The 14,836-nt window shown below is 31.1% G+C and overlaps 1 protein-coding gene across 3 annotated transcripts; it reads right to left on the bottom strand.

The window, feature by feature from the left end:
- Positions 1-1,532: 1,532 nt before the first annotated feature.
- Positions 1,533-14,527, bottom strand: LOC111716715 (cyclic AMP-responsive element-binding protein). Of its 3 annotated transcripts, none has more exons than XM_023492191.1 (11): positions 14,424-14,527; positions 11,749-11,814; positions 10,058-10,125; positions 8,491-8,582; positions 7,500-7,558; positions 5,620-5,704; positions 4,776-4,892; positions 4,130-4,184; positions 3,244-3,345; positions 2,764-2,834; positions 1,533-2,015 (listed from the first exon to the last, which is right to left on the bottom strand). In XM_023492191.1, exons 2-11 carry the CDS (start codon positions 11,812-11,814, stop codon positions 1,999-2,001), a joined length of 732 nt encoding a protein of 243 aa, XP_023347959.1. In that variant the 5' UTR covers positions 14,424-14,527; the 3' UTR covers positions 1,533-1,998. The 3 variants fall into 3 exon arrangements, with proteins under 3 accessions (XP_023347959.1, XP_023347975.1, XP_023347967.1); XM_023492207.1 differs by having other exon boundaries at positions 3,244-3,333; XM_023492199.1 differs by lacking the exons at positions 10,058-10,125; positions 11,749-11,814; positions 14,424-14,527 and adding an exon at positions 8,939-9,127.
- Positions 14,528-14,836: the final 309 nt, after the last annotated feature.

Here is a 14,836-nt window from a genome sequence, read left to right as displayed (position 1 = left end):
GGCCGGGAAGGCCTACAGTATAACAAAGAAAATATACCGTTCTAAAGTTTGTTAGTACAAAATACCCTCGTCGCACAATATTTTCAGAATTGGTGAAATATTCCACTGAAGGTATATTCGGCGTTAATAAGGCGCAATGTCGTTGTTCAAAGGCCTTATGAATTTGTTATACTCCTATACCTTTCACCAAGTAAATCTAACGATCACAATTGGACTGACAATGATAGGCAGCGAAAAGGTTTTTTTTTAACTGACTATGAATCACAGTGTGATGATGAGCCGGTTTCCGGTTTTCAGAATATTTTAATGTAAGTTTTAACAGAAAATACATAAAAATATTTATTAATATAGTTAACAGAATATTCTGATTTGTGTAGATAGTCAAAATTATACATTTTACAATATACAAACAACATCGACATCTGTTGATTTTTCTAAACTTTAAAAAATGTATATTGCAAATCAAAATACGTTTTTATGTAGATATACAATTATAAATATCGTACATATTTAATTTGAGATTATACAGTATACATCATACATCACTGAATCAGCTGTTTAATAAATACAAATTTAAATACTTCTTTTTAAGGTTACGAACAAATGTCTACCTTGGTAATATTTAAACAGGCTGAGCCCAAAACTTAAGAGCAGAGTAGCACACAAAAACTGAACTCGGGAGTATCGTTCAACTATACTAATTTAAATTTTGGGCTCTGAATATCCTTTTAAACACTATAATATACTTTGTACAGTATATTATATGTATAGGCAAGCAACAGTATATTTGTATTACATCAAAACCGGTTTACGTATGATTTTGTACAAATTTGACATATATCATAAACGGAGATCATAATTTATATGATTTTTTATCTCTGGCGAACGAATAAGATTTTGGTTAGTTATGATTTAAAATTCAACCACTCCCGGTAGTAAATCTTTTTTCAATCTTATCTTTCGAGACAAAAACCTCCAGAAAATGATCGTGATTCGTGAACCGTTCATAATAAAATCATTTCTGTACTTGCACAAGAATTCTGCGATTTTTTGAGAATTAAAAAATATTCCCGTCTTATTAGACATAAAGATAGTCTTAACAATTTTAATTCACAACTAACGTTGCCCTAAGATCAAATAAACTTTTCTAAATGTAGATTCTGGGCCGGATTGAAATTTTTAATACATAATAATTTTTACTTTTTTATTCTTTAAATTGAGTTTTCAGAACAAGTTAATTCGTAAGGCAGCATTTTGAGAATGTTCAAAATACATTTAGTTGACGAAACTACCGTGCACCTGCTGCCTACTGAAGCGTTTAGTTATCAAGTTATAACAAAAATGGTAAGCATAACCTACAGGGTATCTCACGAAACATGACAGTCGGTAAATAGTTATGAAATTGTCGTCTTCCATATACTTTATTAGATATTAAATGCTTTTTGCAGTTTATTTTATTTTAAGTTAATTTTACTATGACATGACTTCCATATAATATTTATATTGTTGCCCTTGGTATCAAACAACTTAACAATATATGGAAGAAGACATTCACCAACTGTCATGTTTCGTGGGACTTCCTGTAGCTGAATTTATAAATCATAATTATCACGGTTAATTCCTTTCCTGTTTGTACAATTTTGTATCCATCGAAATTTGCTTTAATTCATTTCTTAATCGCTAATTTTAAGGAAAATATCTTTTAAAATATTATCGTTGTTTTTATCACAATAATTTGAGAACAACATCATTGCAAAACTGTGCAATATCAATAATTCCATTTTTGTCGTCTTTTCGCTTGACTTGTACGAAAAAAGGAAACCAGGTCAGAACAAAATGACAAAGGCGTGTGCATTGTACAAAAATCTAAACTGTAACCTAAACATTGTCCGAATTTTTAAACAGTTAAAAATGAGTCCTTTAGTCTGCGGACTAGTGTTACATTTTTATCACTTGATTTTTTAATTTTTAATCCTCGAATCTGGCAATTCATCTTTTTCATGTCAACTTCCCTCCTAAATAAAATAATTATAAATATACCTGCTGATAAATCAATTGGTTTGTTTTAACTAGAGTTGGACATATCGTTATTATTCATTTTTAAATATTCAGAATTTTCTTGAGACTCTACAGAAAGTTTAAAATGCGTCACAATTTGAAAACTCTAAAAGTTTGATTTTTATATTATGCCAAATCTTGACTCTGGCTAGGGTTTCCAGCGTAAAAGGAAAATCGTCTTGCGAAAATTTTCACATTCGTTCGCTCGCGAGATTTCGCTTTAATCTGTTTCGAGGAAAAATGCGAAAATTTCGCAAAAAAAGATAATGCGAATATTTCGCAAAAAATTCGGAATTTAAAAAAAAGCTAAATTTTTTCGATAATTCATCATACAAGACAAAATACAGCTTCAACACCTATGGTTTTCACGAAATTTCGCTTCGTTTTCGCATTTATCGCGTCATTCATTTTCACGAAATTTCGCAAAAAAGTTTTCGAAATACGAACGAAAATTTTCGCGAAAACTTTCGTTCCCTGAAAACCCTAACTCTGGGAGAAGTTATAAGCCTAAGCGTAGTTGACATAAGTCCCTTCAAAAATAACTTGTTAAACCTTAAAAAAACATTTACAGGATGGCCGGGCTCTACCGTCATTTACATTGCTAAAAAACAATTCCTCCAAAGTTTGTCTGTTGTCTATACCTTGTGTCAGCATAAACAATAAATTATCAAAATAACTATTAATGACTTCTTGATCGAAAAATACCTGTGTAGAGTTCTTTCAGAGACTTTAGTTCCTCTATTAAAGCTTTGTTTTGGTTCTCCAATACTGCCACCCTGTAGTTTAATTAACGATGATATACGAATAATCTTTTGAATAATTAAACATCCAAGTTATTATATTACATATAAACACTGAACAGTGAGAACTAGTCAATAACAAATCTAATTTTCTAATATCATATCTTTGCAATCTAATAGTGTGAACATTCGATATTTTAAACTTAGACTACTTGATCTCAAGACAACTTGAAGGGAATGATTTTATGTTACAAATTTTCCTTTAAATACTTATTTTGATAGTAAAAGGAAGAATGAGCAACAACAACAAAAATCGCGAAAGAATCTTTAATACAGTAGGTAAAAAAAGGGAAGAGAAGAGTTAACATCTTTATTTGTCCATGATCAATTTTTTTAATTAGAGAAAAAAAACTAACCCGCCAGATCTTCTTGGTCTATAAATTACCTGTTCTCTAAACATTTGATATATTCTTTTTTCTTTCTTCTACATTCCCTGGCAGCTTCACGGTTCTTCAATAGTCTTATTTCCCTTTTCCTGGATGTATATCTATCTATAATTTTATCTGAGTGGGATTATTCAAATTATTTAAATAAAATTTAACCATCTATACATGGTTTGGTCAGGTTTACTCATAAATAGAATATTTAACTATCTACATGGTTTGGTCAGGTTTACTTAATTGAATAGAATATTTATCTATCTACAATCTACATGGTTTGGTCAGGTTTACTTATCTACAGAATATTTAGTTTGGTCAGGTTTATTTAATTGAATAGAATATTTATCTATCTACATGGTTTGGTCAGGTATACTTATCTACAGAATATTTAGTTTGGTCAGGTTTATTTAATTGAATAGAATATTTATCTATCTACATGGTTTGGTCAGGTTTACTTATCTATAGAATATTTACCTATCTACATGATTTGGTCAGGTTTACTTATACGCATGGAATATTTAACTATCTACATGGTTTGGGCAGGTTTACTTATATATAGAATATTTAACTATCTACATGGTTTGGGCAGGTTTACTTATTTATAGAATATTTAACTATCTACATGGTTTGGTCAGGTTTACTTATATATAGAATATTTAACTATCTACATGGTTTGGTCAGGTTTACTTATATATAGAATATTTAACTATCTACATGGTTTGGGCAGGTTTACTTATATATAGAATATTTAACTATCTACATGGTTTGGGCAGGTTTACTTATATATAGAATATTTAACTATCTACATGCAGGTTTACTTATATATAGAATATTTAACTATCTACATGGTTTGGTCAGGTTTACTTATATATAGAATATTTAACTATCTACCTGGTTGTTTCGTCAGGATTACCCAAAGAACCAAGACCAGAATTCCCATAAAATCCTTAAAAATTTATAAATATAAGGTTCAGGGTTCTTTTTTTCAATCTAATCTTTCAATAGGTTACATTTCATTTTTATTGATTTTAAATAAAAGTTGATGTCTCAGTTACATAGCTGCATTTGTGCATAAAAATGTCATACCATAGATAACTTAGATTAAACAAGAACGGAATTACCACAAATCTTATGTTTTTTTCCGTGTGACTTGAATTCGAAAGAATGTGTCCATGTCTTATAGTATTATCTGTATTCCAAAGAATGTATTCATGTCCTTTCTGTGTAATCTGTGTTCCAAAGAATGTGTTTATTTCCTTTCTGTGTAATCTGTATTCAAATGATTGTGTTTATTTTCTTTGTGTAATTTTTATTTTAAAGAATAGTTCCATTTTTCACCTGTGTAATCTGTATTCCAAAGGATGTTTAATGTGCTAATTGTGTGATCATATTCAAAAGAATGTATCATTGTCCTATCATTGCAATCTGTATTTAAAACAATGTTTTCATTTCCATCAATGTAACCCATATTTCAAAGAATGTATCCATGTCTTGTCTATCTGTGTAATCTTTATTCCAATTTTTTTCTTCAAAATACCTCCGTTTTCTGAAGAGGGTGAGTACTGCATGGATCCTTGGGTGTTCATATGAGAATCATGAAGGGTTCCAATACTCATACTACCACCACTACCTAGTAGGGCTCCGGTAGGAACCACTGCAAACAATATTTTAGTTAACAGGATCTTCAGTTAAAAGCCACCCTTCAGTTGTACAGTGACGTGTCTGATTCACTATGGTACCCTTTAAACTTTTGTTTTATAATCATTTACTTTACTGTGAACACGCCATGCCAGTCAGTAGTCAGTAGTAGTTTGAGTTAGGTTTCTTCAATTAAATTCAATCGCGTTTTTCTCAAGATCCAAAAATCTTCAGACGAAGTTGCCTTTGTTTACTTTTTCATTAAAAATGTATCAACCAACAAATAAGTATTGTTGAGAAAAAGTGTAAAATTCTGATTTAATACGGTATATTGTAATTTGTAAGCTGTGCTGTGCATTCACGTTTCCAGCACTTAATTTTCAGCTTAAAAATAGGAAATACTTCGTCATCGATGATAAGACAAAGGTTCAAAGGGTACCGTTGTTAATCGGATATGTCCCTTTCACCTCAACTATGCTTTCAGTGTGTATTGTAGTGATTTGCAGTACACTAGCCGAGACATAGTCGAGTTTAGTGGATCGAGTGCTTTATAAATACATTGTCACTTTACACTTTATTTAATAAACAAACATAAAATAGAGATACAAAATACAAATATAAATCTCAAAAAGTGTAAAACCGCCATTTCGTTGTGCTATTTGCGATTTTCTTAACGAGGTTGAGGAAATTTTTATCTCTCTATTTATACATACCTCTAATCCTTACTTTTCTGAGAAACCTACCTCGAAGCTGTTGATGCAGATGGTTTTGAAAAGCTTGTCTATCCTGTCCGTCTAGTCTTTCAGATAGAGATCCATTTAGTCGATCCTTAACACATCTTTTTATAATCTCAATACATTATACAAATATATTACAATTGAATATTATCATGCCCAAGGTGCATCGGAATAATCGTAACACAAGTAAACAGAAAATAAAACCAGTATTGTTAACCATTAATTTTAAAACCTATATAAAATGTCGTCTTCTACTGGAATCTCCTGTCGGAGACAGCCAAACCAAATTTTCAGCCCGCAAATTCCATTGTCCTCCTCCGACGGAGCTTAAAATATTTTCGTTGTTGTGAAATCATTAAAGTTAAGCAAAATATTTTCATAAGAAGCATAAGTGAATTTCGTTAAATATTCAACTGTAATTTTTCAGAAGTTAAAAAAACGTATTTCAATACTGATCAACAAATAAGTCAACCCCGACCATACTTAAATAATTCGTAAGATTTTTCTACTATTAACATTCATTATAACATTGTACAAGTAACCATGACCTATAATTTATGTTATTTTTTAGGAAATAAAGATTTTGTTATCGAATTTCTGAGACGGGGTTACTCTGTTGTGTGTGTATTGTTCAGCCATCGGGGAAAGAATTGTCTGGGGATAATAAACATCCCCCACCAGAATCCTTACCGGCCTACTATTCTGATTTGTCTAGCGTGTTGCTGTTATCCGTCAACAAGTATATATGAAAATAAAGAGAAAAAATTTACTAAAAAAGGGACTCTGATTTTAAATTTAATAATCTCTTGATGTATGTTTGTGTTGTCCGGCCCCGGTGTCCAGCATAAAGCGGACTCTTCCGTGGGGCGGACTCGACCCATAAAGTTTTAACCATTCAACATAATGTTAGACATAAAAAGCAATGTATAAAACATTAAAAATTATTAGTTGACATATCAAATACGCATTAATTAAAGGGAAAAAAAGGTTATTTCCTCTTGAATGTCGTCTTCTTTTCAAATCATCTAACAATTAGTATTTACTCTAGACATAGATAATTTTTACTGTGCTTTTCAAATTATAATACATTAATAAATATCGGAAAATGTCAGAACTTTGCTTTTTTATGCCTAACATTGTATTGAAATAGTTACTAGGGGCAATCCGCCCCATGCATTAGTCCGGTCCATGCATGACACCGGCCTTTGGCTCTCCGTCCAAACTTTTTTTTGTATCATTCGATATGGAGATGTGGTTTTGAAAATCGAAAGCGTTCGTTGAAAATATGAATTAAAGGGGAAAACAAAAAGAACAGTATTGAAATATTTGGCTAAAAAAACTAAATTGGTTTAAATAAGCTTTTTTCTAGATAAATTTTTTACTTCGAAAAAAAGGTTGTACCTTTCCAAACTTATAGTCCTTAAAGTGTATACGCTATTGAAGCCACACAGAACTAGGTGGAACAAGGCAAAATAAATTTACGGGATGATTTTTCCTCTGGAATTAATACGGAAAAATAATAAAGCCATCAACATATTAATAAAAATCACCGACCACTTTTGAGACCAGGCCGAAAGTGGAGTGTCTCGGAGCCAGGGGTTTATATATTTACTTTCGACTGAGCCTTATCATATAAATTATACCTTTTGAAGCCCTGAATCGGAAGATTTTAAAGATGCAAAGCGTTTGATTATTTAGCATTAGAATATTCGGAAAATACTGATTACAATTTTCACGTAGCATAAAGTGAGGAAGTCGATGCTTTTGTTATCTTCCAGTCCTCGCTAGTTTACCTCCGGTCCTTGAGTATCCTCGCTAGTTTACCTCCGGTCCTTAAGTATCCTCGCTAGTTTACCTCCGGTCCTTGAGTATCCTCGCTAGTTTACCTCCGGTCCTTGAGTATCCTCGCTAGTCCCAGAATCGTTCTCAGACTGCTCGCGGTCCTCTGTACACAGATAACTCTTTAGAAACACAGACGTAAAGTCAGGTTGCATTTTAAACTAAACATATATGCAGCTTAAACTTTTCATTGGTGGGTAGCTGATCTCAATTTTTTTAAAGCTTTGTAATAGATTAAAAAAGTGTCTAGAATGATGTATTATTGTGAGTGACAAAAGTGTAAATGATAAAAGTGTAAATGATAAAATTGTAAATGACAAAATTGTAAATGATAAAAGTGTAAATGATAAAAGTGCATCCTTCAAAAGCAAGTATTTTCCATGACAAATTATGACGTACTGGGGCTTAACAAGATTTCTCTTATCTCCCAGGTTTACATGGATCTCTCACATCACAGTTTGCAATTAGTAATTAAATTTTTTGGGGAATTAGAGTCAATTTGTATTCAACCTTATTGTTTTCCTGAATGTGTAATCATGCAAAATCTATCATCAAAAAAGTCTAAAGTTTAAACTCCAGACACTTGATTTTTTATTTTATTTTGATTATATTGAAAAAACACCCCTGATTTCCAAAGCCCTCAAAACTTTATCTTTAATGTGTTATCTTTCTAAGCTTCATCAAACGAAAGAAATTAAATAAATTGTGTCGGTTTAGAAAAGGTAAACAAGAAGTTTTATATTATTTTATTTCAAAGTAAAAAATATTCAAATATCTTTTTTATATTAATTGGTTCTTGGCGAACTTTTTTTCATTAAATTTAATATTCTGAATGTCCAAATTTATTAACTTTATTCATTGACTTTAAAGTTTAAACCTTGCTTTGAATCTGTATAATAATAAAACAAGCATAATTTAAATCCATTTAACATCGTCAATATTTAATCTTGACTTATTTTTTATGTGATTTAAATAAATAGTAATCATAGTAATCCAATGTGGATGTTAATGAGTTTCAGCATTTATTATAAAGTTTACCGTTTATCATATTATGATGGCCTCCTAGTTCTGTTAATATTTTCCTATAGCTGGGTCTTCGAACAAGGTGCCTTGGATCCCCTCGCCTCCTCCTAAATTCATGTATTCATTAATTCATTTATTCATCCTTTCATTTATTCATTTATTCATTTATTTCGTCCAGTTAAAAATTCATCCATTCTTTAATAGAATTATTCATAAATTCATTGTTTTTCATTTATTCTTAGTTTTATTCACAAATTCTTCATTTATTTAAAAATCGTTGATTTTTTCATAAATCAAACTTGTCCAATTACAAAGTTGATCAATCTATTGTTCCCAAGAAAATGTAAAAATTCTTTAGTAATTTGTTTGTACTTTTTGAACCCAGAAAATAATAAATTACATGTCTTTAAATGTTAACATCTGTCATATATATATATAAATTATTTTTATTTCCAAAACTTACAATTTTACATTTTTAAAATTTGTTCTTTCTGCAAAGCCTGCGAATCCTAAAGTCAGCTGTTTAAAAAGGTGGATTTTTAAAGATTTTTTTATATCTCTTGATTTTTGTTTTCGGGCGTAGTCCATTTCAAGTTATAGAAAATTTCCCGAAAGATTGAAATCTTACACGTTTTTATTTATAAATCCTCTTTTTGAAGAACTCTTAAGAAAAACAAACAGTTTTGACTATACTTCATATTAAACATAACAAAATTGCTTTTCTCCTGAGGAGCTACGAGGTTAAAAAGCCTTAGCAATAATTTTGCATACAATTTTCTTAAATATATTATTTATCAGTATGACTTATATCCCATGAATACAGTTAAATCATTCAATTAAATGTTTAATCTGTGACTGTGGATACTGGATATGGTTCAGCCACTCCAATCTGTACATACGAAATAGGTCAAATTTATGTGCTAGCACGACTTCTAGAACTTTTAGCTCCTCTAGTTTTGTTTTTGCGTCAAAGTCTGAGAAAAAACCATAGATAAATAAATAAACATAGATAACTTATGTACGCAAAATCACCAAGAATTGTACAGTCCGCGAACTCATACTTCTAGGGGTCAAAGTGTACTTCAATGATAAGCGGGGTGGTTTGGTGTTTTAATGGATTTCATAATAGAGTGTAAAATAACTCCGGGAATGGAACTATTTGAACAACAATATTTCACTGAGCAATATATCATATTGACGAGAACTGAAGAAGGACATGAGAAGGACTAAACTAACTTAAATTTCTCTTTACATGACTCATGTACACCACAAGTACTCAATGACATAATAACAGTCAATGTTCACAACCGAGCTAGGTAATCCATATAATAGGAATATCTTTAAAACATCTCTGTACATTCATATCTTTCAAGATAAAAAATGACGTCTTATGCGCAATCTATCTTTATCTATGGAAAAAACTATATGTTTGGCTGCATATTAGAAATTCAAAACTTTTTTGTTCTTCTCAATAGCTTTTAAAAAAGAAAAGTTATGATTGAAAACATCTAATTCAGATTTCAAATTATCGTGAAATTATATTTAATTCGACGAGAAGCGCTCTAAAGACTCTATATTTAACCTAATAAGCTCCTCCTCCTCCCTATCCAGCTGATGGTGGTTCAGTTCACGTTGAGCCGCAACAACCGCCTAAACAATCCATCCATTAAAGGGAGTGTTTGTGCCCCCGTCCCATCCCAATCTGATAAATACAACGTGAAAGATAGACGTAGTGTTTAGTTCTAATAATTTATCCATTGTTTCTAAAGCAATTGAAACGCGCCAGTCAATTCCGTAAAGAAACCACATTTGAAAATAATCAGTTTTCAAAAGCAAAAAAAATTGATTCTAATTCCTGCTTGATTAAACAAAGCTTTCAAGGGATTCAAACTTCAATCAATGGAGGGTTTGTTTGACAAAAATTGTCTCAAAAAAATCAATCAAAAGAATTAAGTGTTTGCCACAAACTCTGATTTTCTAATTCATATAGCTTTGCAACCCAATGTCGTAGACTTTAGATACAGGGTGTCCCACGAAACATGACAGTATGCAGGACGACTTAAATGTCGTCTTGATTTTTGATATAATTTGCTGTGTTTATTTGTCAACCTAATTTTAGAAGTAAATTTCTAGAGATAATAATCACAAAATTTCCCTTGTCCTGCCATTTCCAAAATGCGGTCTGCCTTTTTTGTGCTTTCAATATTGCCCGAGATATGAAGAATTTCGTTCAGATTTCGACAATTTTGCTTTTATTTAACAAAATTGAAATCTGAACCAAACTCTTTATATCTCCGGTAATATTGAAAGCACAAAAAACACAGACCACTTTTTGGAAATGCCAGGGCTAGGAGAATTATGTGATAATTGTTTCAAGAATCCTACATGTTAAAGTAGATAGAAGACTAAATGTCACAAATAAATTCAAATATCAAAGACGACTTTCAAGTCGTCTTCCTATTGTCATGTTTCGTGGGACACCCTGTATTTCAAACTAAAATTTCTGTTAGCTCAAATAATCTAATTTAAACATATTAAAGGTTAACACCAGCAAGGTTTCAAAGACAAAGGGATTAGAACATTTGAGTTTGTGGCAAAGACTTAATTCCTTTTCAGAATAATTTTCTACTTTTTTCGTATGGATGTTTTTGAATGAATATAAATAAGAAAATTTAGAAAATTTGTCTTTAGAAAAGAAAATATTTTAAAAAAAAGATATATTCATTCACATCAAAACTTTTAATTATTAAATAAGTATTTTGAACTCTTAATTAATAAATACAACAATTTTGATTTAATCTTGAATCTTGATGAATTTTTTCCTAGAAAACTGAAAGTTTATAAGAACGATAAAATAGCCACAGTTTTCCAAATAAATTGGATAGTTTAATTCATTAAAAATATTTAAAAGTAAATTACCCGATAATTAATCAAATCAAATCAAATATGTTTTATATGATACGTTGTAAGATGCAGATTGCTCAGAAACGCCTTCCTTCTTATTCAAGTTATCCTTGTTATGTCATTTTGATTATATTTGTCGAAAATTTACTTAATCATAAATTCATGAAATATTTAAATTGAATGTAATTTTTCCTTATTTTCAACCTTTAAGCTCACATGAATATCCATATTAAATACGAATGGGGAAATAGTTTAAATTTTTTTAACAATTTGCACAGTGTGCACGCTTTAACGAATTTTTAAGATGAAGTCAAGCAATTTGATCTGAAATTCATTTAGGTGATTTAACGTGAAGAATCTGTTTATAACCTGAATTGCAGACTCCTGTTTAATCTCCGTCTGTCCTCCTTCCTGGGCATCCAACCTGTCCACCATCTGGAATATGTAAACAACTTTATTTAAAACGACTATCCACCATCAGGAATATGTAAACAACTTTATTTAAAAGGACTATCCACCATTTGGAATACATAAACAACTTAATTTAAAGGGACTGTCCACCATCTGGAATATGAAACAACTTTATTTAAAGGGACTGTCCACCATTTGGAATATGTAAACAACTTTATTTAAAGGGACTGTCCACCATCTGGAATATGTAAACAACTTTATTTAAAGGGACTATCCACCATCTGGAATATGTAAACAACTTTATCTAAAGTGACTATCCACCATCTGGAATATGTAAACAACTTAATTTAAAGGGACTGTCCACCATCTGGAATATGTAAACAACTTTATTTAAAGTGACTATCCACCATCTGGAATATGTAAACAACTTAATTTAAAGGGACTGTCCACCATCTGGAATATGTAAACAACTTTATTTAAAGTGACTATCCACCATCTGGAATATCTAAACAACTTAATTTAAAGGGACTGTCCACCATCTGGAATATGTAAACATCTTTATTTAAAGGGAATAACCACCATCTGGAATATGTAAACAACTTTATTTAAAAGGACTATCCACCATCAGGAATACGTAAACAACTTTATTTAAAGGAATATGTAAACAACTTTATTTAAAAGGACTATCCACCATCAGGAATACGTAAACAACTTTATTTAAAAGGACTATCCACCATCAGGAATACGTAAACAACTTTATTTAAAGGGACTGTACACCATCTGGAATACGCAAACAACTTTATTTAAAAGGATTATCCACCATCTAGAATACGTAAACAACTTTATGTAAAGTGACTATAATCCATCTGGAATACGTAAACAACTATATTTAAAGTGACTGTTCACCATCTGGAATACTTATACTTTATTTAAAGTAACTATATTCCATCTGGAATTTGTAGACAACTTTATTTAAAGTAACTATATTCCATCTGGAATTTGTAGACAACTTTATTTAAAGTGACAATAATCCATCTGGAATACGTAAACAACTTTATTTAAAGTGACTATAATCCATCTGGAATACATAAACAACTTTATTTAAAGTGAATATCTGCGGAACTCCATCTTTAAGACTTACAAACGGAGCAAAAATTATAAAGATATCCTGTGTTTTCAATATCACAATTGATCAATTGTAACAGCGGGTTCTGTTTAGAACTGTCTGGAAGATTGTTAAAACATTGGAATACGAAGAATTTTACTACATTTTACTCGATAGTGTTCTCCTGTTTGTTAACCAAACAAGTGTCAGTTTAACCAAACCAAATCGAATTATAAAATGTTCGAGGCATATTTCCCGGATATCTTTCTTTAGCGGTATACGGGAAACTATGATAAAATATTAATTAATGATTACAGATCCTAGTTCTTTCGGTGCAGTTTCCAACAAAAAATGGTTTGCATTCATTAAATGTTTTATATTATAACAGAGATTATAACTGCTCTGAAAATAGTTCACCGTTTAAAAAAACTGGGTTGACAACTTGACTTTTAATTGTCGAGACGCGTTGGCCTTAGGGTTTACTCACAATATAATTCATACTATTCTGAAGCCCTCGACGTGTAAAGGAATTGAGTCTTTGTCACAAACTATGATTTTCTAATCTCTATATCTTTGTAATCCAATGCCGTAGACCTTAGATATTTCAAACTATGAATTCTGTTTGATGAAAAAATCTAAGTTTAAAATATCAAAGGTTTACACCATCAGGTGGAAAAAATATAGGTATTAGAAAATCAGAGTTTGTTACAAAGACTCAATTCCTTTTAGATTTTTCTTCAGGTTACAAGATAAATAAGTCATCTTCATAGAATCGTCTTTTAGTTTAATTTTTTCTACAAGAAATTCTCGCAGACATGTCTTAAATCAAAATATATATATGTGCAATTTCTTTTAAGTTCAGTAAAAGCTTATTAACCAGCACCGTGTAAAAAAATAGAATTTAAATCATTGTCACTATGATAAAATCAAGGACATGAAGAATAAAGTAAATATGTTTGACATTTTAAACCATGTCCACACAGCATATTAAGAGTAAAGAGAATTTTCTTTCAATTCTATTTTTAAAGCATTTAATAAAGTTAAAAGTGGTCTAATTAGTAATTATCCAACATATCTGTAAATCCTTTAAAAATTCTTTCCATCATTATCTTCAGATTTGCAGATTTTTAAAAGATAAAGACAACTTTTCAATTTTTTTAATGTCAATTGATTGGACATGATTTAAAGTGCACTACAGTTCACTTCAAATAAAAAAATGTATTGGTAACAAACATGGAGTTGTGGAAACAAGCTTTAACAAATTTAAAGCTAAAATTTTTTTTCAAAAATAATTGAAAATTATTCCTCTCCCCGGTCAAAAAATTAATATGACAAGGTAATTCGTCCTATTTGTACTTCAACACATCTCCCATTTGACTCAGTTCTGTGTATTATCATGGCCTTGAAAATAAGTTCTCTCTCTCCAACAGGTGTGGGGAGTGTGGGGGGGAGACAACGGGGTTTCATGCGTTCTCCGAGTTCAAGGGGAATAAATGTCTCCTACGGTTTTATTGAGTAATCACTGAACCTGCTATACAATTATATGAAGATCTGTTTATTCCAGCTGGAGAAGGTTTACCGGCTTCGTCACTCGTCTTCACGTCACTGTCACTTCGTCACCAGCCCCCTCCGTACAGTCACGTGATCCTCGGAGCCTAGGTCACGTGACCAGTACAGCCAATTAGCAGAGAGAAAGGAGACGTTTGTGGTGGAGAAGGGGGGAGAGGTACCTCCCAGGTAAATTTCCTCTCTCTCTCCGGAGACAGATAGAGCTAGAGAGAAGGAAAGATAGACAGAGTCTGAGAAAGTGAGAGAAATCTACAGAGAGAGAGAAATTTTTCTGGAAAAAAGCTGCTCGTCTTTACCTAGCTAATATCTATATAAATAAATATATATATTTGTATATTGATCTGTTAGCTATAGCTCTGGTAAACGGCTCGA

This window comes from Eurytemora carolleeae, unplaced genomic scaffold, assembly GCF_000591075.1.
Source record: "Eurytemora carolleeae unplaced genomic scaffold, Eaff_2.0 scaffold1, whole genome shotgun sequence".
In the NCBI taxonomy this organism is placed as follows: domain Eukaryota; kingdom Metazoa; phylum Arthropoda; class Copepoda; order Calanoida; family Temoridae; genus Eurytemora; species Eurytemora carolleeae.
Note: the sequence above shows the minus strand (reverse complement) of the source record. Positions and strands in the feature narration are given on the sequence as shown.